Source organism: Asparagus officinalis, chromosome 3, assembly GCF_001876935.1.
Source record: "Asparagus officinalis chromosome 3, Aspof.V1, whole genome shotgun sequence".
NCBI lineage: Eukaryota > Viridiplantae > Streptophyta > Magnoliopsida > Asparagales > Asparagaceae > Asparagus > Asparagus officinalis.
This window is the reverse complement of record NC_033796.1, coordinates 17,878,458-17,905,947: the sequence shown is the minus strand read 5'-3', so window position 1 is coordinate 17,905,947 and position 27,490 is coordinate 17,878,458. Positions and strand designations below refer to the sequence as shown.

Here is a 27,490-nt window from a genome sequence, read left to right as displayed (position 1 = left end):
CCTAACACAACCCTCCTCCTTTATCCTGGCTTGGGACAGACAGTGCTGACAAACAGCACCGGCGGAGTTACACCACTAAAAGGAATAAAACTGTAAAATTATTGATGTAAATTCTAAATACAAGTATGATAAATTAGATGTACACACCATCCAGGGGGAAATCCTGACTCCGCCCCTGCTGCCAATGGTAGCATAGACACCCACAAGTGTTTGATTCCATTCCATGTGAATACCCGAACTCTAAGGTCCAAACATCACGCATGGGATGGGCCCAGACCTAAAAACTCCTTATGGTTCGTACGAGAAGACGAGTGAATCCTTCACCGTTGTCGCCAATTTACATAGCAAAGTCACCCAATAATTTAAAGTTTTTTGTTTGAGCCTCACTACCCCACGAATTTGATGATAGCCGTAGAAAAGCTACATCAGTATCTGTAAAGATCTCACCCAATTTATTCGATGTAGACATCCAACAATAATTCATAATCTTCTAAAGGGGGAAAAATGAATACGATGTATGTGAAACTTCTTCAGAGACCAATTTCTGTAATGTATAAAGATCTCTCAATAAACTTGTATAATGTAATAAATTCAGATAATTCTAGTCCGACCTATACATAAGAAAATTGGTATAAAATCAAACAAAAATATATACTGCTGTATCCTAACCTCTCCATCTTCAGCCTCTCTACATCACTTCAAGAAAACCCGAGCAAAGTATTTGTAATGTTCAGTAGAGGTTCCAAAGCACTGGGAGCAAATTTTCTAGCAAAAAGGAAACAAAGTGATGACGGCTGGCCATTATACAAACACTTCTGACCTTCAATAATTCTCTTTAAAAACGCTTCAGTGATATCCCCTTTCCCAAATGTCGCAGGATGAGCTCCACCTCTCGACCAATCAACATAAGTGACAGTCCTATTTGCAATGAGATTTGGAGTTTCAATAGAGAGCATTGTAGGAAAATAATGCTCGTCCACATAACACGCTGGTCGACAATAATCTTTGAACTTTGGATAGTATTTTGTATCTGAGACTAATTTGACTGCTAGTTCTCGATTGACTTCAAACCATTGAGCCCCTTTGCGCCATTGAGCTAAGGTTACCTCGGGGTACATTCTTGAATTGTATCGCCCTCGGCCATGAGGGGTTGGGTCATCGAAGGAGCCAACAAAACTGGTTCGAGATTTTATTAGGTATTGGTAGATGATGCTGAAGTTGTGGAGAGGGATGCAGGATTCTGAGACGAGAACGAAGCGCTCGTTTGAGAGATCAAGGAGTGCATTTGCGAGGAGTCTTCGTTCAGCATCGCACATACTCATCTTTCCCCATTCCGCCACCTGCACACATAGAAGTGTTGAGTTACAAGGTATTGAAAGAAATTGCACCTGATGTTTTGAAACTGCAAGGCAATGTTCTTTGAGATAATAGCATATAGACCCTTTTCAGTATCATTGCCACTACCCCTGTAGTTTTATTGTTGCATATAGATCCACTGGTTAATTTTTTTTGACTCTTTTACCTTCATATATATACTCACTAATTTCGTCCAAGGGCAATATTGGCCAAATTTTAAAAAAATTAAAAAAATTAAACCCACGGGTCTATTTGAATAATGAAATTACAGAGGTAGTAAGTTGAAAACCGCGATGCTACACAGGGTATATGTGCAACGAGCACTTTTTTCTTGAACTGAAAAATTGCAAGGCAACATACACCCCCCTAGAAAAGTATACTGTAATTTACAAATAAGGATCCTCGGAATATAAAGATTTTGGTAATAACAAAATTGTAAAGTTTATCAGAACTTGCAGTAGGAAGAGGAAACAATCAGCTAATAGCCGCCAGCAATGTTATGTTCACCTTATTAACCAGCAGTCTGGATTTTAGCTTCTAGGCCTCTTTCTTTGCTTTAACTCATAACTTAGTATTCCTAAAGGGCCTTGTATGCCTATGAGCACTATGATGAGGTAATTCAAATACTTAAGTTTTAATGCATCTGCAGTCTCAGTTTCTTAGTAAGAAAACAGGTGGATACCACGAATTTCTCAAGAACAAGCGAACAACATTATAAAGCCATCATAATGTAATAGGAAACTATCTGTAGGAGCAGAAGTAACAACAGACTTATCTGAATTCTTTTTTGGTTTTTGCTGAGATAAATTTCTTTCCTCCATTTTACTTAATGAAAAGCGACCTCATTTGCTAATTTAGGAACCACAATGATGAGAAACTAATCGTTTATAATTATCCTGATGTCTATAACACTGCTACTATTACCTTAACACACGTTTATTTTTGAGAAACTCAACACACGAATTTCCATTCCTTTCATTGGTATATTCGTAAGACTTGCTTTGGGTCGAGAGCTGCTGGATCAAACTTCTTTCAAACATCATCGTGTCCTGAGTGAAAAGCACTCTTCGTCTAACAATCATGCTTTAATTATATCCTAATAGTTGTAATTTAAACAAAAATTCTACAGACTTCCCAATTTCATCGCACATTATTATGACTTATTATTTTGGCAACAAATCAAACTTTCCTCTTTTTAACTAGTTATATAGGTGGACAAGGATAACCAGGAAGAAGGTACTGGCACTTTATAACAATAATACATCAAATGAAGTCTAATCAATATTATGACATCCACAGTTAGTATTGTCAGGAGCTGGGGTACAAAATTTTTCATGATAAGAAATAATAATTTCCAAGAAGGTATTTTAATTCAAATCTTTTTTGTTCACATTGTACTCCATAGATGAATGCAATTCCACAAAAAGCATCATTTAACATGACCTGGCTCATTCTCAGCGTAATTTAACATGACCTGGCTCATTCTCAGCCTAGTAGGAACATTGTGACTTGGTGTCTGATCGATGGCCACCAACCTCACCTACTATGCCCAGCCCCTCCCTTGCCATAATTTCCTAGTTCAGGAATTGGTATGTTGAAAACATTTCATGAGATTTAGCCTATCAAGTTAAGCTTACAGCTGGAGCCATTTTCAAGTTCTTATCAATTCATATCGTGATTCCTGAAAAGGGCAGTGACATTTTCATGGATGAAATTTGGGCAGAAACTTGAGCTCCAAAATAATTGCTTAAGAACTAGAAAGTAACCAATCTCATGAAAACTATGTGAAAAAGTCTGCACATAACATTGTCTATGTATTAAATGTGATAAAGTGATCATATTTCACTTCGATCTTGAGCAACCAAATAGCTATTCCAACAGTTACAGATTCAACAAAAGAGCCTATGTCTTGCTTTATCTACAGAATCAGTGCGAAGATGGTCACAGTATATACAAATCACTTTTCTTAATAAGCTGCAAATTTTCTGTTGCATTTTCATTCTCCTCAATTGGTAATACCCATTAATTTTAGACATGATGATCTCCATAAAGTCCTGTATCCATATATTTGCTTATGTGGCTAACCTATTGTAATACCCCAACCCTTGAGAGGGTGATGTGATTAGTATTGATAGATTTGATTAGAATACTCATACCACCAAGATGCATCTTCTTTTCGGGAACCTAACTCTTAGAAACTCCAAAGTTAACCGTGCTTGGCCTGGAGAAATTCTAGGATGGGTGACCCCCTGGGAAGTTTTCCAGGGAGCGCGTGAGTGAGGACAAAACGTGCTGAAAAGACATGTGGTGGTTTGTGAGGCCAGTCCATCAGATCTAATAGCGTACCAACTCCGGGATTCCGGGGCGGGGCGTTACAAATGGTATCAGAGCAAAGCCAACCGGAATTGTGAGAGCTAAGTGCTATGCGGCGCAAAGTGCTACGTCGAGAGGGCGGGAGCCACCTCTTGAGGCCGTAGGAGCCACCTCTAGAATCTCACACGGATGGTACGGTCTTGGATGATATGATTTGACACAACGAGGACGTTGTGAATTTAAGTGGGGGAGTATGTAATACCCCAACCCTTGAGAGGGTGATGTGATTAGTATTAATAGATTTGATTGGAATACTCATACCACACGGATGGTACGGTCTTGGATGATATGATTTGGCACAACGAGGACGTTGTGAGTTTAAGTGGGGGAGTATGTAATACCCACCCCTTGAGAGGGTGATGTGATTAGTATTGATAGATTTGATTAGAATACTCATACCACCAAGATGCATCTTTTTTTCGGGAACCTAACTCTTAGAAACTCCAAAGTTAAGCGTGCTTGGCCTGGAGAAATTCTAGGATGGGTGACCCCCTGGGAAGTTTTCCAGGGAGTGCGTGAGTGAGGACAAAACGTGCTGAAAAGACATGTGGTGGTTTGTGAGGCCAGTCCATCAGATCTAATAGCGTACCGACTCCGGGATTCCGGGGCGGGACGTTACACCTATACAATAGGAAATTAGGAATGAATATGTTGACCTTAATTATGAGGAGAAGAACAAGCAGAGCCAGCTGAATATTGAAAATAGACAAATTGTCTTGGAATGTACGACTTCATTCCTCCCATGAGGCAGCCTATTTGCAGTTTCAATCTCTGAAACCTCACACAATGTATAAGATGTAAATTATTATTTCTATCATTCCTTCTAGCTGACTTTCAGATGATTTTAGGCACAAGCAAGTCTTGATCAGAAATTTTAATATTTTTTTAGACAAAAGCTTCATACTACAATGTATAGTTATAACATACTCACAGCTAATGTGATGTCCTAGCAAACACATTCAAGCAACTTCCTGATCACAAAATATTACAGTAAGTAGAGAATTTCAATGTATCCTGCTTATCAAAGTCTAATTTCCACTTCCTCATCAAAGGAAAGAAGTAAGAATGAGTGTCAATGTCAAATATTTCTCCAACGGAAGTTACCTCTTTCATTGGCTCGCGTTCTTCGAATGAGATACCACCTCGTGAATAAGAAATAATGATCTCTATTAAATATTTATAGTAGCCTCTAAATAAAATGTTCTATATCTTCATAAACTTATAATAGACCACAGAATCCATTACTCTGGTCACTTTATATTCATCAAAATGTCATTTGCATAACCTCAATGACTATCCCAAAAGCAAATATGGAACTTGCCACAGACTCACTGGTTAATCCAACTCATGGGAGATCCTAATTTGCAAGGCATTAATAAATCTATTATGATATCAACTTGAGTTCCTCACTTGATAATAAATTTATTATTAAATAAAAGTGAGATCCTAATTTTGTAGGTACCCTGCTTCTCTCCTGAGAACCATGTAATTTAATCAATGGGAGATCATATTGGGTTTGCTGCTTACTTTCAATTTTGTCTGTTAGCATAATCCCTACAATAAATTGGTTAATTCTTTGTAGGCGTCGAAAAATGCTTGCAGGCATCCAAATAACACTCAAAACAATATGGGAGAACAATTTACACGTCATCAGGCAACACAAGGTGGCACGGTAGCCCATGGCGTCGCGGCTAAGGCGCGACGGCACTTAGTGTCGCGGCTAAGGCGCGACAGCACCTAGTGCCGCGGCTAAGGCGCGGCAGCCTGTTGTGTCGCGGCTTAGGCGCTGCAACCTAGGGTGCCGCGGCTATGTTAAAGGAGTGCTGTGGCGGTTATTCGTCTAACAATCATGCTTTAATTATATCCTAATAGTTGTAATTTAAACAAAAATTCTACAGACTTCCCAATTTCATCGCACATTATTATGACTTATTATTTTGGCAACAAATCAAACTTTCCTCTTTTTAACTAGTTATATAGGTGGACAAGGATAACCAGGAAGAAGGTACTGGCACTTTATAACAATAATACATCAAATGAAGTCTAATCAATATTATGACATCCACAGTTAGTATTGTCAGGAGCTGGGGTACAAAATTTTTCATGATAAGAAATAATAATTTCCAAGAAGGTATTTTAATTCAAATCTTTTTTGTTCACATTGTACTCCATAGATGAATGCAATTCCACAAAAAGCATCATTTAACATGACCTGGCTCATTCTCAGCGTAATTTAACATGACCTGGCTCATTCTCAGCCTAGTAGGAACATTGTGACTTGGTGTCTGATCGATGGCCACCAACCTCACCTACTATGCCCAGCCCCTCCCTTGCCATAATTTCCTAGTTCAGGAATTGGTATGTTGAAAACATTTCATGAGATTTAGCCTATCAAGTTAAGCTTACAGCTGGAGCCATTTTCAAGTTCTTATCAATTCATATCGTGATTCCTGAAAAGGGCAGTGACATTTTCATGGATGAAATTTGGGCAGAAACTTGAGCTCCAAAATAATTGCTTAAGAACTAGAAAGTAACCAATCTCATGAAAACTATGTGAAAAAGTCTGCACATAACATTGTCTATGTATTAAATGTGATAAAGTGATCATATTTCACTTCGATCTTGAGCAACCAAATAGCTATTCCAACAGTTACAGATTCAACAAAAGAGCCTATGTCTTGCTTTATCTACAGAATCAGTGCGAAGATGGTCACAGTATATACAAATCACTTTTCTTAATAAGCTGCAAATTTTCTGTTGCATTTTCATTCTCCTCAATTGGTAATACCCATTAATTTTAGACATGATGATCTCCATAAAGTCCTGTATCCATATATTTGCTTATGTGGCTAACCTATTGTAATACCCCAACCCTTGAGAGGGTGATGTGATTAGTATTGATAGATTTGATTAGAATACTCATACCACCAAGATGCATCTTCTTTTCGGGAACCTAACTCTTAGAAACTCCAAAGTTAACCGTGCTTGGCCTGGAGAAATTCTAGGATGGGTGACCCCCTGGGAAGTTTTCCAGGGAGCGCGTGAGTGAGGACAAAACGTGCTGAAAAGACATGTGGTGGTTTGTGAGGCCAGTCCATCAGATCTAATAGCGTACCGACTCCGGGATTCCGGGGCGGGGCGTTACAAATGGAATCAGAGTAAAACGTGTTGAAAAGACATGTGGTGGTTTGTGAGGCCAGTCCATCAGATCTAATAGCGTACCGACTCCGGGATTCCGGGGCGGGGCGTTACAAATGGTATCAGAGCAAAGCCAACCGGAATTGTGAGAGCTAAGTGTTATACAGCGCAAAGTGCTACGTCGAGAGGACGGGAGCCACCTCTTGAGGCCGTAGGAGCCACCTCTAGAGTCTCACACGGATGGTACGGTCTTGGATGATATGATTTGGCACAACGAGGACGTTGTGAGTTTAAGTGGGGGAGTATGTAATACCCACCCCTTGAGAGGGTGATGTGATTAGTATTGATAGATTTGATTAGAATACTCATACCACCAAGATGCATCTTTTTTTCGGGAACCTAACTCTTAGAAACTCCAAAGTTAAGCGTGCTTGGCCTGGAGAAATTCTAGGATGGGTGACCCCCTGGGAAGTTTTCCAGGGAGTGCGTGAGTGAGGACAAAACGTGCTGAAAAGACATGTGGTGGTTTGTGAGGCCAGTCCATCAGATCTAATAGCGTACCGACTCCGGGATTCCGGGGCGGGACGTTACACCTATACAATAGGAAATTAGGAATGAATATGTTGACCTTAATTATGAGGAGAAGAACAAGCAGAGCCAGCTGAATATTGAAAATAGACAAATTGTCTTGGAATGTACGACTTCATTCCTCCCATGAGGCAGCCTATTTGCAGTTTCAATCTCTGAAACCTCACACAATGTATAAGATGTAAATTATTATTTCTATCATTCCTTCTAGCTGACTTTCAGATGATTTTAGGCACAAGCAAGTCTTGATCAGAAATTTTAATATTTTTTTAGACAAAAGCTTCATACTACAATGTATAGTTATAACATACTCACAGCTAATGTGATGTCCTAGCAAACACATTCAAGCAACTTCCTGATCACAAAATATTACAGTAAGTAGAGAATTTCAATGTATCCTGCTTATCAAAGTCTAATTTCCACTTCCTCATCAAAGGAAAGAAGTAAGAATGAGTGTCAATGTCAAATATTTCTCCAACGGAAGTTACCTCTTTCATTGGCTCGCGTTCTTCGAATGAGATACCACCTCGTGAATAAGAAATAATGATCTCTATTAAATATTTATAGTAGCCTCTAAATAAAATGTTCTATATCTTCATAAACTTATAATAGACCACAGAATCCATTACTCTGGTCACTTTATATTCATCAAAATGTCATTTGCATAACCTCAATGACTATCCCAAAAGCAAATATGGAACTTGCCACAGACTCACTGGTTAATCCAACTCATGGGAGATCCTAATTTGCAAGGCATTAATAAATCTATTATGATATCAACTTGAGTTCCTCACTTGATAATAAATTTATTATTAAATAAAAGTGAGATCCTAATTTTGTAGGTACCCTGCTTCTCTCCTGAGAACCATGTAATTTAATCAATGGGAGATCATATTGGGTTTGCTGCTTACTTTCAATTTTGTCTGTTAGCATAATCCCTACAATAAATTGGTTAATTCTTTGTAGGCGTCGAAAAATGCTTGCAGGCATCCAAATAACACTCAAAACAATATGGGAGAACAATTTACACGTCATCAGGCAACACAAGGTGGCACGGTAGCCCATGGCGTCGCGGCTAAGGCGCGACGGCACTTAGTGTCGCGGCTAAGGCGCGACAGCACCTAGTGCCGCGGCTAAGGCGCGGCAGCCTGTTGTGTCGCGGCTTAGGCGCTGCAACCTAGGGTGCCGCGGCTATCCAGTCAGTTATTTCGCCTCCGTTTCAACTGTGGTGCACTGAGAGCCCTATAAATACCTCCCTAGGCACGAATTAAAGGACAGAGAGCATTTTTGGAGCAGAAGATACTTGAGTCTTTGGTGATTTTGAGAAAGAAAGAGAGAATTTTCACCCTCTGACAAGCATCATTTGGTGAATCCTAGAGATCTAAGCTCAGACTTGATCTTTGGAAGAACGGACATCTTACATCGATAAGATATTCGTTTTCAAATCTTTACTTCGATAAACGAAGGAGAGATCTCTAAACAACCTCTCGATCTACGAATCGGTGGTCCACGAACTAAAGCGTTCCCGGCATAGGCAAAGTCCCACAAAAACAGTAGTTGATAAACGACTTCTGTGTTATTTTCTCGAGAGTTGTATTTTCTTTTATTTTTATTGTAATTTCTTGTAAACACATCAAAGTTTAATGAAATCTGCAATGGAAACAACTTTCGCTGAAAACAAACTGGCGACCACAGTGGGAGCCAGCGGCCTCGCTGCCGAGGCCGCCGTGTCGCAGCCGATTAAGATCATCGTCACTGAAGAGATCGCAAAATACGAGGAGTATATGTCATCCTCGTCATCAAAATCCTCCTCACCCCGCAAGTGCAGGAAGATTTCTTCTCCCAAGAAAGTTCCCGAGTCTTCAGTTCCAATGAAGACCGCAGGTAGAGATTCTTGCCAAGTCATTGCAAAAGAATCAACCTGCGACATCTCTGTTCCGAATGACCCTTCACCAGTTCAAGGGTCCTTAAACCAAGATGCTCCGGTATTGACAAAGAGAGCTCGTCAGAGACAACGTCAACGCCGCGCTCGTCAATTGGCTAAGGCCATGCAACAGACCGACGGGGTCCATTATTACACGGACCTAAAGTCGAGGAATCAAAAGATGGTTCAGTTGCCCCAAAGGCAAAATAATCACATCTCTGCACAGCTTACGACAGAGGAATGGACTCTGGTCAAAAGAGCCCGTTCTACCCTGAAGGAGCGTATACAAAGGCGTCAAGCAAAAGCTTCTCGCGCTCGTGCCCTTCGTCAACAAGCGCAGGAAAACAAGAAGGAAATGGTATCTGGAAAACCACAGAAGAACTGTAAAGTTTGGGTTCCCAAAAACGAGAACACCCAAAAAATACAGAGGAAGCTAGTCTTCAACCGCGGCAGCACAGACTGTCGCGGCTTATCATATAACCGCGGCAGTACGTACTGCCGCGGCTCATCATATAACCGCGGCAGCCCATACTGCCGCGGCACATCATACAACCGCGACAGTTATGGCTGCCGCGGCAAAGAGAAGGTCAACGAAGACCCCATTTCAACTCCTTCAGCATCCGTCCCAAGCCCGTCTACTGCGTCACCAGTAAAGATTCAGGACAAGCCGGACATATTGAAAGTCAAACTCACAGAATTAGATCTCCTTAGTTTGGCATTTGATAATCAGGGCAAAGCCCCAACCAAAGAGCAGTCAAACCCAGCAAGTAAACCCTTAGTGGTTTCTTATACAGGGGGTCGTAAACATCCTCCTGTCAGAACTGCACAAGTCCAGAACGAGAGAATACCAGTTCATTCTCGTCTAGGACCGATGATGACACCATTCCCGCAAGGGGGTGGATTTAAAAATCCAACCTTGGATCGCTCAGAAGCGACAACAAGTCGTCCTGCGCACGTTAACAAGGTTCAGAAGAAAGAGATAGGTTGCTCAAATCGTAACAACGATGAGCTGTACTATCAGAAAAATAACTCAAGAAAAAAAGTTGTACAAGAAAACGAGTCTCACTGCTCCTATGAGAGACTCATCAAGGCAGTGCAGACGGAATGCGGATGCTCCAAGACTAATTCAACAAGAGTCTCCGTATTCCAAAGACTTTCCAATGAAGCGTCACGACCCAAGGTGAGGCGTTTCAACAAAAAGAAACCGGTAGTTCGACAAGATGAGTTCCCCGAGGTCACTATCAACATGACCAACAAAGGGAAGCAAAAGTCGGTCAATCCCGACCCTGATTTCTCTCCAGGAGGGAGAGTTGAGCGGGGTCTTTCTCAAAGGATGGCGCGGTTACAAAGAAGAGCCAACCTACGACGAGACTACAGGAAAATGCACGAGGGGCTATCTTCAGATGAAGAAATATCAGATACTTGTTCAGCCCTTGCGTCGGACGATACCGCATCCAGTGTTGGACGAGCCAGAGAATCATTCGCGATCACGCCGGATCAACTAACTCAAATGCTACAAGAAGCGTTGGCTAAACAACGCGAAGAAATTAGAGCTGAGTTCAAGACCGAGATGGAGCTGACCATGCAGCAGATGCGAGATTTGCAAGTTCAACAGCACCAACCGGAGTCGAACCAGAGGGCGGAGTCCAGTCGGCGTAATGAAGAGGATGAGACCATCTTTGAAGATCCTCCTCCAGATAAAGACAACTCCGGAAGCCAATTATCTTTACTCGACATCATTCAGAAAGAAATGAAGACGATGACGGGAAAATGCAAAAACTTGAAGACAAAATCAATGCTTTGATGACAGCTCAAGAAGTTAAGAAGACGGGTATTCCATGTCCTTATCCGAGGGAATGGGATTCAATACCATACCCGACCAAATTCAATCTGATTAACTTCACACCGTTTGAAGGGAAGAGCTCGCCTATTCAGCACTTGATCTATTTCAAGTCGCATCTCGGCGCAATATCCGGGAACGAAGCCCTGATGGTCCGGTCATTCGTAGGAACCCTCCGCGGGCCTGCCTTCGATTGGTACCGACGCCTTAAGCCTGGGAGTATCACTAGCTGGGAAGACATGGAAAGTTTGTTCCTCAGCAATTTCTTCGACGACGATACTGAAGTGTCAATCGGAACCCTTTTGGATGAGAAGCAAAAAGACGGAGAGTCAGTTGACAATTTTGTTAAACGTTTCCGTAACAAAGCAATGAATTGCAGAGATCCTATTACAGAGGAGTTCATCCTGCAAACATGCCACAATAACCTCTCCATCGATGTCCTGGAAGCTCTGGGGGTCGTGCCATCCACAACTTGGAAGGAGTTAAAATCTCGGGGTGAACAAGCTGAGCACTTTCTTAAAAGAAAGAAAGCTGAGAGAGGCCAACCAATGACATCAAAAGGAGTATTCTTTCGAAGATGATGAAGCTCCAGCCATATTGGAATATCTTCTCGCCAATGACAAAATCGAGCTACCGCTTATTAAAGATCAAGAAGGTGCTAAGATGATTACAGATCCAAACTACTGTGCATACCACAGAAGGGTTCTTCATCCCACCGAGATTTCTTTGGACTCAAAAACAAGATCCAAGCCCTAATTGACTCCGGCGTCATAACGACGAAAGAAGTCGAGTAAAGACGACCATACAACTCTATTGGGTACACGAGTATAAACTGTTTTCCCTAACTCTGATGAGTATACGAGTATAAACTGCTTCTCCATCTCACTCCGAAGAGTATACGAGTATAAACTGTTCCTCGATACTCCAATAGGTATATGAGTCTAAACTGTTTCCCACTCTTGACGGGAAGTTCCTGGAGAATTTTTATATGTAATATTCTTAAGGATAACTCGGTTATGTAACTCAGTATGATGTTAGATCCATTTTCACGAAGGAAGCTGGGGGTGGATGGTTCATGTAACGGGAAGTTCTCAGAAGAATGCTATATGTAATTTTCTTAGGGATAACCCGATCATTATAAACAAAGTGATAAACACTACATCCCCACGGTGATTTCCGAATACTCTTTTGCTGAGATGAGATTCGATCACCTCTTTAGATCAATCTTCCCTCACAAAATTCCCATTTTGGTCAAACCTTTAAACAGTTAGGACCAAAGCTAAAATCCCCTCTCGATTCCTTTCATGAACGAGAGGTCCACATATTGAACAATCAAACCTTTAAATAGTAAGGATCGTCTCAACTCCCACATAGTCAAACCTTTAAACAGTTAGGACCAAAGCCAAAATCCCCTCTCGATTCCTTTTATGAACGAGAGGTCCACATATTGAACAATCAAACCTTTAAATAGTTAGGATCGTCTCAAATCCCTATTTTGGTCAAACCTTTAAACAGTTAGGACCAAAGCCAAAATCCCCTCTCGATTCGTTCCATGAACGAGAGGTCCACAAATTGAACGATCAAACCTTTAAACAGTTAGGATCGTCTCAAATCCCCATTTTGGTCAAACCTTTAAACAGTTAGGACCAAAGCCAAAATCCCCTCTCGATTCCTTTCATGAACGAGAGGTCCACAAATTGAACGATCAAACCTTTAAACAGTTAGGATCGTCTCAAATTCCCTTTTGGTCAAACCTTTAAACAGTTAAGACCAAAGTCAAAATCTCCTCTCGATTCCTTCCATGAACGAGAGGTCCACTCAAATTGGACGATCAAACCTTTAAACAGTTAGGATCGTCTCAAACTCACATCTGGTCAAACCTTTAAACAGTTAGGACCAAAATCAAAATCTCCTCTCGATTCCTTCCATGAACGAGAGGTCCACTCAAATTGGACGATCAAACCTTTAAACAGTTAGGATCGTCTTAAACTCACATCTGGTCAAACATTTAAACAGTTAGGACCAAAGCCAAAATCCCCTCTCGATTCCTTCCATGAACGAGAGATCCACTCAAATTGAAAGGTCAAACCTTTAAACAGTTAGGATCGTCTCAAAACTCCCACTTGGTCAAACCTTACTACAGTTAGGACCACAACCAAAATCTCTTCTCGATTCATTCCATGAACGAGAGGTCCACTTTCATTTGAATAATCAAATCTTATGACAGTTAGGATTATTCAAACCAGTCTAGATTTTCTAAGTGGAGATCCCACTTTGAATTTCTTTTGCACCAGGAGATAGAATATAAAATTCTTCCTCTCCGATTCCGGGTTCATCTCTACCAACAAACAAGAGACCAGGAGATAGAATATAAAATTCTTCCTCTCCGATTCCGGGTTCATCTCTACCAACAAACAAGAGACCAGGAGATAGAATATAAAATTCTTCCTCTCCGATTTCGGGTTTATCTCTACCAACAAAAAAGAGACCATATTACTCCAATAGGTGCACGAGTCTAAATTGTTTCCCTAGCCTCAACAGGAAGTTTCTGGAGAATATTACTCAAAATATTCTTAAGAATAGTCTGACTACCTCCCAACGGGTATATGAGGTTAAACTATTTCCCGAACACTCCGATGAGTATATGAGTATAAACTGCATCTCCCTGAACCTCCCAACGGGTATATGAGGTTAAACTGTTTCCCGAACACTCCAATAGAGCATATGAGTATAAACTATTTCTCTATTTTTCAACAACAGTTCTGATTCAAGACTTCGACAACGGCCACGCGATAAACGCAGTACCGGAGGAATTTTAGCTATTCTACAAAGCACTGAGTAGACTAAAAGATAAAGAAGTCAAGGATTAAAGCCATTCACAGATCATTCTACGCAACTTCTTCAACAAAGCACTAGAAAAATTGCAAGGAAAGCTTATCATATCCAAAGTGTCCCAGACTCCTCTCTAAAAAAATGATGATGAGTCTGAGATACTTTGGAGGGGGTATCTGTAGGCGTCGAAAAATGCTTGCAGACATCCAAATAACACTCAAAACAATATGGGAGAACAATTTACACGTCATCAGGCAACACAAGATGGCACGGCAGCCCATGGCGTCGCGGCTAAGGCGCGACAGCACATAGTGCCGCGGCTAAGGCGCGACAACACATAGTGTCGCAGCTAATGCGCGACAGCACATAGTGCCGCGGCTAAGGCGCGACAACACCCGCGCCAATAGCCGCGGCAGTGTAGACTGCAGCGGCCAAAGAGAAAGCATTTGGTCAGTTATTTCGCCCCCGTTTCAACTGTGGTGCACTGAGACCCCTATAAATACCTCCCTACACACGAAATAAAGGACGGAGGGCATTTTGGAGCAGAAGAGACTTGAGTCTTTGGTGATTTTGAGAAAGAAAGAGAGAATTTTCACCCTTTGACAAGCATCATTTGGTGAATCCTAGAGATCTAAGCTCAGACTTGATCTTTGGAAGAACGGACATCTTACATCGATAAGATATTCGTTTTCAAATCTTTACTTCGATAAACGAAGGAGAGATCTCTAAACAACCTCTCGATCTACGAATCGGTGGTCCACGAACTAAAGCGTTCCCGGCATAGGCAAAGTCCCACAAAAACAGTAGTTGATAAACGACTTCTGTGTTATTTTCTCGAGAGTTGTATTTTCTTTTATTTTCATTGTAATTTCTTGTAAACACATCAAAGTTTAATGGAATCTGCAATGGAAACAACTTTCGCTGAAAACATTCTTAGCAAGGGAATTCGGCTTCAAATAGTTGAGAAATCTTGTTATACCTATAAACTGCACTAAACTTGGTCTAACATAGATCTCTCATCCCACACTAACAGAATGAAGAAGACTACTAAAGAAAGGAACGGAAGACTACTATCATTATCATCTAAAATATCTGAATCTTGTCATACCAATAAACTGCACCAAAAGAGTAGGTAATCTTAATTGTCTTTTACTAAGTCAAATTGATCTCCAGCCAACAAAATAGGAGATGAAAACTAAAGAGAGTCCTCCTAGGGTACAAACAAAATTCAAAATATAATACATTATCACTCCAAGGGTAGGAAAATCTTATTGATTTTAAAAACACTATTTGGCAGCATATATAGAAACATCTCACCAACAAAAAGATAAGCCGATTCTTTATTCACATAATACACATGTACAAAATCATAAGGCTCCCAAATCATGAAAGTGATGTCAATCGGTCTACAATATTTGACAAAAATTCAAGAGTCAAGTTAAAAGATATGCCGACTTTATGCCGGCCGACTTTATGCCGGCATCATTCAAGGTTAAAATATCAAATGAAGAAAAGGAACGCGAGCTAGTAATTAACTATGCTGACCAAGTCAAAAAAAATTGGTTCGATGATTTACTTGATATTTCTCAAGGGAGACAATAATTTGAGTTAGACTTATGCTGATGGTTTTGACCAGTACTTGATGCCATATCAAGCTGACAATAGAGAGTAATAGTAGGAAGGATGAAGGACAGGAGGAAGAGAGGGAGGGACAACAGTTGATCCAAGAGTAAAATAACACATAATTTAATTTTGAAACTGAGAGGTGTTTCAGTCTTAACTAATAGCAATTTCTCATCCTATCTGACAAATTGAGTTAATGCACTATCCAATGCATTACATTAGATACGCATCCTTAGCACTGATGGTGTAAAATTTATGAAGAAGCAAGTGATATAGCATCAAACTTGAAGAGTGTGCACAATGTATGATGAACAGATACTGTTAGTAACTAGTCTAGTAAAGATCAAACTCTCAACAAAATTCTTCAATATGTTATAACATGATCCATCGGAAAGTCACAAACTGCCCCAGTTTAGAACCACTCCAAAAGTAAGAGAGCTATAGTCCTCATATTCAGTGTGTTTCTTTCCTTCATCAGTTCTCTTCTCGCTAATGCTACAACAACTTATTTTTGGTGATCCAATCATCTAGAATGCTACCTCTCGACAACTAAATATCCAAGATTTCATATACAAGATATATACAGGATCTGTTGTTGCAGCATAACAAAACTTCAGGACTAACATACAGAGTCTCTTACAGAAAAAGTGCTACCAAGTTGACAATGAGATATAGACTACACAAACAAGTATAAACAATCTACTTAAATGGTGTAAGGGATAGCTTGAGGTTCAAGACACTTGAGTCGTTTCGTTTAGAGAAAGTCGCCTGATTACAGGAAAGTGGGTGATTTCTACAATAGTGTCTCTTAGGGGGTGTTTGTTTCATTTTTTTTTTTTTTTGGATATAGGGTGGATTTTAAGTTTTGGGATGTAAAAAGGGGTTTTTTGGGGTTTTAGAATTCCATAAACCATGTTTGTTTCAAAAAAAATTTGGGATATTGAATCCCCAAATTATAAAAAACTACTAAATTTTAGAATTTGTGAAATCCTCTCTCAAAGACAGGATTTAGGCTGGATCTCTGACAAACCATGTCCAGCTCATCACAACGCCGAGATCCCGAAATCTCAAAGGAACTCCCATCACCGCTTCACTTTCGTCTCCCTCCTCTTTTACCTGCCGTGTCCAATTTCCGCGCGAAAACTCCACCTTCTTCTTCTCTCACTCCCTTATTCCTTTCCTCATCACTCCTCAAAACTCCCCAATTTCTAGGTTAGGGTTTTAGCTCCCACGAAAACCTCCTCAAATCCCCCAAACCTTAGAAATGACGTCCACATCCACCGCCCAATTCCAGCTCCTCACCTCGTCCTCCCCTATGCCCTCCTCCAAAAAACCCTTCTCCTCCTCAAACTCCCTCTTCTTCTCCTCCTTCAAACCCTCCAAAACCAACCTCAGACTCCGGCAATCCACTGCCCACCCTCTCCGCGTCGTAAACGAGAAGGTCGTCGGAATCGACCTCGGGACGACGAACTCGGCGGTGGCGGCGATGGAGGGAGGGAAGCCGACGATCGTGACGAACGTCGAGGGGCAGGCCGTTAGATGCTGTGATGTCCCCAAGTTACTGACTCCTTTTAGATGATCGACAGTTGGTAACTTGTTATGCTTTTTCTTTCCATACAACCAATTTTTAGTATTTTCTTTTGAATTGTAAGAGTGATTTTATGAATGCTGAAGATCCAACGATGCTATTCTATCCAACAAACATCATTGAACTGCTTGCTGGTTTATTACAGACTATTAAAATGTTGCAAAATTCATTTGGGGTGTTTGTTCAAGTGTTTGATGTTGGTTACTTGGTTACTTGTTGCTTGTGAGCTCAGGTTACTTGTTTGCCGCTGTTTAGGTGCTTGCTGCTGGTTGCTTGTGAGCTCATGGTTACTTGAGCTGTTGCAAAATTCATTTGAGGGTGTTTGTTCAAGTGTTTTTTGAGTTAATGAATACATTGTTTACTTGCTAAAAGTGGGTTTTTTGAGTCTTTCGGATTTAGCTATGATGATTGGTCACATATTGATATTGCCGACTACAAAGGGATTTCATTGTTTACAGGAGGCGTTCATTAATGAGAATGCAGTCTAGATTGCTTTTACAATTTTTAGATGAGGCAGACCGTTATTTGAATGAAATCGGCAATGCAATTTCATTATATAAGTGTTGAAAATAAAATGACCATTTTCTGAGCCTCTATGTTATCAATTATTTTTGCATTTTATTATTTATATTGTCTCGGGTTAGTTTATGACTGTTTATAGCCGTTGGAGTATAAATTTGAATGGGTATGCTTACCCCAATTAAATACAATTGTATTTGTTTTTTTGTTGAAGGTAAGCTCACCAAAGTTCTTATATTCACCATTTATTATTTTGGTAATCCTAAAACTTGTTTGCTATAACTATGGATTTCAAATTCTAAAATTTGTAATGCCACAATTTGAGTTTGAAACAAACAAAATATTACAAATTATAGTATTCCAAATCCTAAAATATTGTTGAAACAAACAAAGTTTTAGGAATCCCAACTCATAACAAAACACCTATGGATTTCAAATCCCATGGTGAAATCCATATCCTAAAATTATAGGATTTGAAACAAACACCCCCTTAATGTCCCTTCCACTATATTGTATCTCTGAAACTATAGTAAGAATTGAATATTATAATTTTATATTCTAATATGTCCCTGTTGGTTGAGCAATCTTTTCATGGGCTGAAACCTAGACAATTTTACACAGAAAATATTTTCTAAATCCGCTTAAATGTACATCTGGTGGAAATTCAAACCTTAGTGGCTTCAATATCAGCTTAAAACCTGTTTAACTACACAAGAACTCCGAACCGATGGTAAATATTAAGGTTGTAATTTTATACTCTAGTTTCAAAATAAGACGCAAGCTAATATTATCAAAAAGCACTTTTCAAATAAAGTCATGTTTCTTGACGAAGGAATAACACTTAAAACACCTATATCTAACAACAATTTTTTTTCCAATCACTAGAATTATTTAAGTAAAAGCAAAGTTTGATGTGTCACAACAAGCAAAAAAAATCTATAAATGAACAGATGATCTATATAAAAAACAGAGCAACACAGAAACACGACATATCAATAAAATATCGATCAAATTTATGTTAAAATTATCAGAATATATAACCCAGAAAATACCTGACTAGGAACCTGCCTCTGATAAAACACTGACCCCGACTTGAACTCATCCTTATAATTCGGCAACGAATGAATATAAATTGAGTAATACTCTTCATGCCCTTCGAAGAATCTCTCCCAAAGAGGAGAAAGCGGCAAAGGCCCTCTCGTTAAAAACATGAACGCAACTTTAGGAACTCTCTTGTGCGGATACTTCTTCAGCTGAGGAACAAACGAAGCTCTCCAAAAGAGCTCTTCATCATTCATCGAATGCTTCGAGCTCGAAGGAGGCTTAATCCAACGCTTGAATTCATTCTCCTCAGTAAAACACTGCTGAATTAAACCGAGCCTAGGCTGCAAGATCACGTTTTTAACATCAAAATAGCGAGTTGTGTACACGCTGAGTACTGATATAACAACGCCCAGAGACAGGAACAGAAGGAAAATCTTGATGATTCTCAATGGAAAAGGTTTATGTTGAGCTCTGGGTAGCAAATCTTTCCCTTCTTCTAAAGGCAAAACCCTAGCCAGCATCCTGGAACGATCAGGAATCGACCCAAAGACGAAATTTTGCGATCTGGGTTTTGTTATTCCAACGATTTTACGCCAAAAAAACGCCACTAAGGAAATAAATTCAGAGCAAAACGACCCAAAACAGAGAAAAAGGTGGAGACTTTATTTACTTTCTAGAGAGCTCTTTAATTGGGGACTTTGGATTTTTCCTCTTCTCTTCACTGAAGGAAGCAAAAGAAGAGGAACCCCATTAGAAAGTCTCTCTGGCTGAGTTCATACAAATAATAAGAGCAGCAGCGACAACAACAAAAACCAAAACAGCTCTGTTTCGGTTTCTTGAAGACGTGACGGATTGAGCGAAGAGGAAGAAGGGGGGCACTTCCAACGGTTGGTGGGGCCCAGCGAGTGTGGGATCAGCAGCCAGAAAAGAATAGAATAAGCGAGAGGAGAACTTTGGCGTGAACAGAAATTAATGAGGAGGTGAAAGAGGAGGCGGCGTGGCGGGGGATTAGAATATAGAATGAAATTAAATTTAGGGTTAATGGTGAACTAATGGAGGGATTATGAAATAAATGGGGGTGGAATTTCGGAGATTTTGGAAATTCAAGGTTTTGTTCGGGGTCAGACAAGTCAACCGTGGGGGTTGCCGTGTTGAAGGGGTTTTTGGTGACTTTGGATTTTTGGACGTTGAGTGATCAAAGAGAGGAAATTTATAGGTCGGTTTAAGAGGAGGCAAGGATGCCACCTAAATATCTAAAATTGTTTAGCATGTTCATATGTAAACAAATAAATAAAGGTGCTCTGATTCTTCATTTTTTTATCTATATTCTTTTGCAAATTATAAATATACTTTGATGCTTCATTTTATTTATTTTTGTTCTGTGATATTCTAGAGTTATTCGATTCACTTCACATAGGAAGATGATCCATAAAAAAAACTGAATTGAAGAATAACATATTCTAAAATTTCAAGATATATACTTCGTCTTTGTTGTTTTTAAGATTACTTTATGAATCTTTATATTTATTAACTCATGTATAAATCTTCGTTAAACAAATAACTGAAGAAGTGACGAGAGAAGCAGCAGGAAGTTCAGAAGAATCAGCCAGGCAGACTGGCGGTCGACCGCGAGTCAGCGGTGGTCGATCGCGAACGTGCATAGAAGAGCAGTAGGATTCGGAGCTGAAGGCGGTCGGCCGTGGTGGTCGACTACGCGTACCCTGTAGGTGATTTTCGGTCTCGGGATGAGATTCGGTCGACCGCGCCATGACTGTAATCGATTCTACTCTTGGGTGTAGGCGTCAAAAAATGCTGAGAGATATCCGAATACAGCTCAAAAAGGCAGAAGAACACAAGTATGGACTGTCTCGCACGCGAGACAGTCTTTACTGTCTCGCAGGCGAGACAGTATTCTCTGTCTCGCCATGCGAGACCCATGAGACAGTTTTCAAAGAAGTTAGAAACCACTTTATAACCGCCGATACGTGGCCACCAACTGTTCAAGAACGTGGGGAATGTCGTGGGCGAGAATCACGTTGATAACTGCCAAAATAACGGAGTTTGAAACGTGGGAAGGCAGTTAAAACAAAAACTGCCTGACAGTTACTATTTCCGAGACAACGTTTACTGTCTCGCGGGCCGAGACAGCAAACACTGTCTCGCCCGCCGAGACAGCAAACACTGTCTCGACAGCCGAGACAGCAAATGCTGTCTCGCGAGCCTGTTTTCCGCCAACTGTTCCTATGGGTTATAAATACCCCCCCGAAGGCCATTTTTGAAGGGGGCTGATCATTTGGAGCACTTCAGAGCAGACAGAGCAGAGTTCTTGAGCTTCCGGCAATCCCTTGATATTCAGGCTTTGACTTGATTTCAAGAAGAACGACTATCTTACCTTGATAAGATATCGTTTCAAGTTCTCACTTCGATAAACGAAGTCAGAATCATAAACCCCTCACGATTCAATCAGAATCTGTGATTTGGTGGTCCACGGGCTAACGCACCCCTGGCACAGGCAAAGATCCCACGCAAGCAGTGATCCAAACAACGATCCTTGCGTTTGTTTCCCAAGAGTTGTAATTTTTATTTTGTTGTGTAAAAGAAGTCTTATAAAAAGGCTATCTCTTTTTGAGTTTATTGTAATCGACCGAAGATATAATGAATTCTATGACAAAACCAACTTTTGACGCAAACAAGCTGGCGACCACAGTGGAATTCATTATATCTTCGGTCGATTACAATAAACTCAAAAAGAGATAGCCTTTTTATAAGACTTCTTTTACACAACAAAATGAAAATTACAACTCTTGGGAAACAAACGCAGGATCGTTGTTTGGATCACTGCTTGCGTGGGATCTTTGCCTATGCCGGGGGTGCGTTAGCCCGTGGACCACCAAATCACAGATTCTGATCGAATCGTGAGGGGTTTATGATTCTGACTTCGTTTATCGAAGTGAGAACTTGAAACGATATCTTATCAAGGTAAGATAGTCGTTCTTCTTGAAATCAAGTCAAAGCCTGAATATCAAGGAGTTACAGAAGCTCGAGTACTCTGCCCTCTCTGCTCTGAAATCAGCCTGTGGATGCTCTCTGATCAGCCTCCTCCATAAAAATGGCCTTCGGGGGATATTTATAACCTCCAAGAACAGTTGGCGAAAAACAGGCTCGCGAGACAGCATTTGCTGTCTCGGCTGTCGAGACAGTGTTTGCTGTCTCGGCGGGCGAGACAGTGTTTGCTGTCTCGGCGGGCGAGACAGTGTTTGCTGTCTCGGCCCAAACAGTAAAAGACTGTCTCTCCAAACAGTAAAAGACTGTCTCTCCAAACAGTAAAAGACTGTCTCTCCAAACAGTAAAAGACTGTCTTGCGAAACAGTAAAAGACTGTCTCTCCAAACAGTAAAACACTGTCTCTCCAAACAGTAAAACACTGTCTCTCCAAACAGTAAAACACTGTCTCTCGAAATAGTAAAAGACTGTCTGGCGATACAGTAAAACACTGTCTGGCGCCCGAGACAGCAAACACTTGTTTCTTATGTTCTTTTGATCTTTGGATGATCTCCTTTTAAGCTGTATTTGGATATCCATCAGCATTTTTTGACGCTTACAGATACCCCCTCCAAAGTATTCCAGACTCATTCTTTTATAGAGGAGTCTGGGATACTTTGGATAAGATAGATCTTATCTGCAATTCCTTCAAGGCTTGATTGAGTAGATCATACGGAAGGACTCATAAATGGCTTCAATTCTTGACTTCGTCATCTTTTAGCCTATTCAGTGTTTTGTAGAATAGCTAAAATTCCTCCGGTGCTGCGTTTATCGTGTGACCGTCGTCGAAGTCTTGAATTAGAACTGCTATTGTAGAGATAGTTTATACTCATATACTTTATTGGAGTGTTCGGGAAATAGTTTAACCTCATATACCCGTTGGGAGGTAATCAGGTTATTCTTAAGAATATTTTGAGTAATATTCTCCAGAAACTTCCTGTTGATGGTAGGGAAACAGTTTAGACTCGTGTACCTATTGGAGTAATATGGTACCCGATGATGGAGAGGGAGAATTTTATATTCTATCTCCTGGTCTTTTTTGTTGGTAGAGATGAACCCAGAATCGGAGAGGAAGAATTTTATATTCTATCTCCTGGTCTCTTGTTTGTTGGTAGAGATGAACCCAGAATCGGAGAGGAAGAATTTTATATTCTATCTCCTGGTCTCTTGCTTGTTGGTAGAGATAAACCCGGAATCGGAGAGGAAGAATTTTATATTCTATCTCCTGGTCTCTTGTTTGTTGGTAGAGATAAACCCAAAATTGGAGAGGAAGAATTTTATATGAATTTGAGACGATCCTAACTGTTTAAAGGTTTGATCGTTCAATTTGTGGACCTCTCGTTCATGGAACGAATCGAGAGGGGATTTTGGCTTTGGTCCTAACTGTTTAAAGGTTTGACCAAAATGGGAATTTTGTGAGGGAAGATTGATCTAAAGAGGTGATCGAATCTCATCTCAGCAAAAGAGTATTCGGAAGTCATAGTAGGAGTTTAGTGTTTATCACTTTGTTCATAATGATCGGGGTTATCCCTAAGAATATTACATTTAACATTCTTCCGGGAACTTCCCGTTACATGAATTATCCACCCCCAGCTTTCTTTGCAAAACTGGGTGTAACGAGGAGTTCGTTATCCTCAGTCGCATGTTCGGGTTATCCTTAAGAATATAAGATTCTCCAGGAACTTCCCGTTATATAAATCATCCACCCCCAGCTTCCTTTGCGAAACCGGGTTTAACATTGTACTCAGTTGGATAATCGAGAAGCAGTTTATACTCATATGCTCTTTGGAGTGTGGGGAAACAGTTTATACTCGTGCACCCACTGGAGTTATATGGTCGTCTTTACTCGACTTCTTTCGTCGTTATGACGCCGGAGTCAATTAGGGCTTGGATCTTGTTTTTGAGTCCAAAGCAAATCTCGGTGGGATGAAGAACCCTTCTGTGGTACGCACAGTAATTTGGATCCGTAATCCTCTTAGCACCCTCCTGATCTTTAATAGGCGGTAGCTCGATTTTGTCATTAGCGAGGAGGTATTCCAATATGGCTGGAGCTTCATCATCTTCGAAAGAATATTCCTTTTGAAACCTCGGATCGAGAGTCGCATTCTCAACGATTGCAGATGTCATTGGTTGGCCTCTCTCAGCTTTCTTTCTTTTAAGAAAGCGCTCAGCTTGTTCACCCCGAGATTTTAACTCCTTCCAAGTTGTGGATGGCACGACCACCAGAGCTTCCAGGACATCGATGGAGAGGGTATTGTGGCATGTTTGCAGGATGAACTCCTTCGTGATAGGATCTCTGCAATTCATTGCTTTGTTACGGAAACGTTTGACAAAGTTGTCAACTGACTCTCCGTCTTTTTGCTTCTCATCCAAAAGGGTTCCGATTGACACTTCGGTGTCATCATCGAAGAAATTGCTGAGGAACAAACTTTCCATGTCATCCCAGCAATTGATGCTCCCTGGGTTGAGCCGTCGGTACCAATCGAAGGCGGGCCCACGAAGGGTGCCAACGAATGACCGAACCATTAAAGCCTCGTTTCCAGAAATCATGTCTAAATAAGACTTGAAATAAATCAAGTGCTGAATCGGCGAACTCTCCCCTTCAAACGGTGTGAAGTTAATCAGATTGAACTTCGCCGAGTACGGTATTAAATCTCATTCCCTTGGATAGGGACATGGAATACCCGTCTTCTTAACTTCTTGAGCTGTCATCAAAGCATTGACTTTGTTTTCAAGCTCTTTCATTTTCCCGTCATCGTCTATGTCTTCATTCGAATGACGTTGAGGAAAATGAGTTAGACCACCCACTGTGAGAGGTGCCATTGAACCACTCCCAATATCGTTATTGGGAGAATGTGTTAAACCACCCCCAGCGTTATTGCTATTAGGAGGTGTATCAGCCATAATGACTTCATCCACCTCTGGATCACTGTCCTCTACAACATTCCGAGTGTGGTGGCTGGATTCAAGTCGCTGATTGGACTCAGGAGGTTGAGGCTGTTGAGTTAACAGTTCTCTCATTTGTTGGATAGCCAACTTCATTTCTGTCTTCACTTCAGCTCTAATTTCTTCACGTTGTTTGGCTAGAGCTTCCTGAAGTATTTGAGTGAACTGATCAGCAGTGATTGTGAATACTTCTCTGATTTGTCCTGTGCTAGACATTGTATCATCAGAAGCGATTGCAGAATAAGTGTCCGAGAATTCATCCTCCGAGGACATTCCTTCTTGCATTCTCTTGTAGTCTCTGCGTCTGATAGCTCCTAATTGGAGTCGAGACATCCTTTGAGCAATTCTTGGATTGACTCTTCCTCTCGGGGAAAAGTCAGGATTTGAGTCACTTGAATGCCGCTTAGACTTTCTTTTATCAGCCACGTTGATGGTGACTTCAGGGAATTCATCATTTTGGACAGCTGCTCTTCTTTTGCGGAAATGTCTCGGCTTAGGTTTCGATAATACAGAGACTTTTCGTGGGATGACTTCTCGTTTGAAACAGTCACATTCTGATAATGCTGTTTTAACGAGTCGCGGGATGGCTTCTCGTTTGAAACAGTCACATTCTGATGATGCTGTTTTAACGAGTTGCGCACAGGAACAATGAGAGTTTAGTCCTCGAATAACTCTCTTTAGAAAATTATTCACAACCCCAACTTGATAATACGATTCATCGGTATGATTGCCAAAAAATCGTATCGTCTGTTGGCATGACCTCCCAGGTATGACGATATCATTTGGTGAATGCGTCTTCTTCTAGGGGTGTAAAACCTTGTTGGCATTCTCAGGACAATTTATTTTTGTCTTTGAGCGATCCAAGGTTATGTCAGGAGTCGCACGTTTAAAACCACCCCATTGCGGGTATGGAGTCTTAACGGGCTCTGAATGCTGATTTTGCATAAGTCTAGACTTTGGAATCCAAACTTGGCAGAGTTTCGGTGGTTCTTTGGTCAGAATGCTGATTTTGCATAAGTCTAGACTTTGGAATCCAAACTTGGCAGAGTTTCGGTGGTTCTTTGGTCACCGTTTCCTTCCTCCTTTCTCGTCTTTGTTGTAGGAGAGTTCGGACATGAGCAGCATTTATACGACGTTTTTGTATACGTTCTTTGAGGGTCGAACGAGTCCTTTTGACAATAGTCCATTCCTCCGTCGTGAGTTTAGCAGAGACATGAATGATTGGTTGTTGAGACAACTGAACCACTCGATGCCTCCTCGACTCTAAGTCCGCATGATAACGAACTCCGTCGGTTTGTTCCAAGGCCTTAGCTATTTGACAAGCGCGGCGTTGGCGTTGTCTTTGACGAGCTCTTTTCGTCAATGCCGGTGGGCTTTGATTTAATGACTCTTTACTTGGCGAAGAGCCATTATGAGCAGAGAGGTTGTGAGTAGAATCCTCAGCAACAATCAGGCGAGAGTCTTCATTCTGTGCCTTCTTTGGCATGGAAGTCTTCTTCAATGTTGAGATCCTCTTGTACTTGCGAGACAATGAAGATCTTGAAGAGGATGATGAGAGATATTCCTCAAACTTGGTTTGGTCGAATTCGTATTCGACCATGGATTCAACTGGAATCTTGATCGGCTGCGACACGACGGTCTCGGCAGCGAGACCGTTGGCTCCCACTGTGGTCGCCAGCTTGTTTGCGTCAAAAGTTGGTTTTGTCATGGAATTCATTATATCTTCGGTCGATTACAATAAACTCAAAAAGAGATAGTCTTTTTATAAGACTTCCTTTACACAACAAACTGAAAATTACAACTCTTGGGAAACAAACGCAGGATCGTTGTTTGGATCACTGCTTGCGTGGGATCTTTGCCTATGCCGGGGGTGCGTTAGCCCGTGGTCCACCAAATCAAAGATTCTAATTGAATCGTGAGTGGTTTATGATTCTGACTTCGTTTATCGAAGTGAGAACTTGAAACGATATCTTATCAAGGTAAGATAGTCGTTCTTCTTGAAATCAAGTCAAAGCCTGAATATCAAGGAGTTACAGAAGCTCGAGTACTTTGCCCTCTCTGCTCTGAAATCAGCCTGTGGATGCTCTCTGATCAGCCCCCCTTCAAAAATGGCCTTCGGGGGGTATTTATAACCCATAGGAACAGTTGGCGGAAAACAGGCTCGCGAGACAGCATTTGCTGTCTCGGCTGTCGAGACAGTGTTTGCTGTCTCGGCGGGCGAGACAGTGTTTGCTGTCTCGGCCCGCGAGACAGTAAACGCTATCTCGGAAACAGTAACCGTCAGGCAGTTTTTGTTTTAACTGTCTTCCCACGTTTCCAACTCCGTTATTTTGGCAGTTATCCACGTGATTCTCGCCCACGACGTTTCCCACGTTCTTGAACAGTTAGTGGCCACATGTAGGGCAGTTACAAAGGCGGTTTTAACCATCTGAAAGCTGTCTCACGTGCGAGACAGTAAATTCATCTGGCAGTTGCATAAACAGTTGAATCCAAATGAGCTTTTCAATCTCTTCATATCTAAGTGTGTGTTAACACTGTCTCGGCCAGCGAGACAGTAAACACTGTCTCGCCATATTAATTCTGTCTTTTGTTGAGTTTTGTTAGTTATGAACCCCAGAGGCTATAAATACCCCCCGAGGGTTATTTCTGACAGAGGCTAATCATTTTGAGCACTTCAG

At 41.0% G+C, this 27,490-nt stretch overlaps 1 protein-coding gene across 2 annotated transcripts; it reads right to left on the bottom strand.

The window, feature by feature from the left end:
- LOC109833209 lies at positions 83-19,948 on the bottom strand. 2 transcript variants are annotated; one of them, XM_020400803.1, is made up of 3 exons: positions 18,834-19,948; positions 670-1,340; positions 83-432 (listed from the first exon to the last, which is right to left on the bottom strand). In XM_020400803.1, the coding sequence occupies exons 1-2, from the start codon at positions 19,344-19,346 to the stop codon at positions 699-701; spliced, it is 1,155 nt and encodes a 384-aa protein (XP_020256392.1). In that variant the 5' UTR covers positions 19,347-19,948; the 3' UTR covers positions 83-432; positions 670-698. The 2 variants fall into 2 exon arrangements, with proteins under 2 accessions (XP_020256392.1, XP_020256391.1); XM_020400802.1 differs by lacking the exon at positions 83-432 and adding an exon at positions 439-544 and having other exon boundaries at positions 18,834-19,947.

What these genes read in the sequence shown, in the direction of transcription:
- LOC109833209 (XM_020400803.1), bottom strand. Translation starts at nt 19,346, where the DNA reads ATGCTGGCTAGGGTTTTGCCTTTAGAAGAAGGGAAAGATTTGCTACCC. An exon ending in AGAGGCAGGTTCCTAGTCAG is followed by an intron (nt 1,341 to 18,833) that starts GTATTTTCTGGG and finishes CTATGTGTGCAG; the next exon opens with GTGGCGGAATGGGGAAAGAT.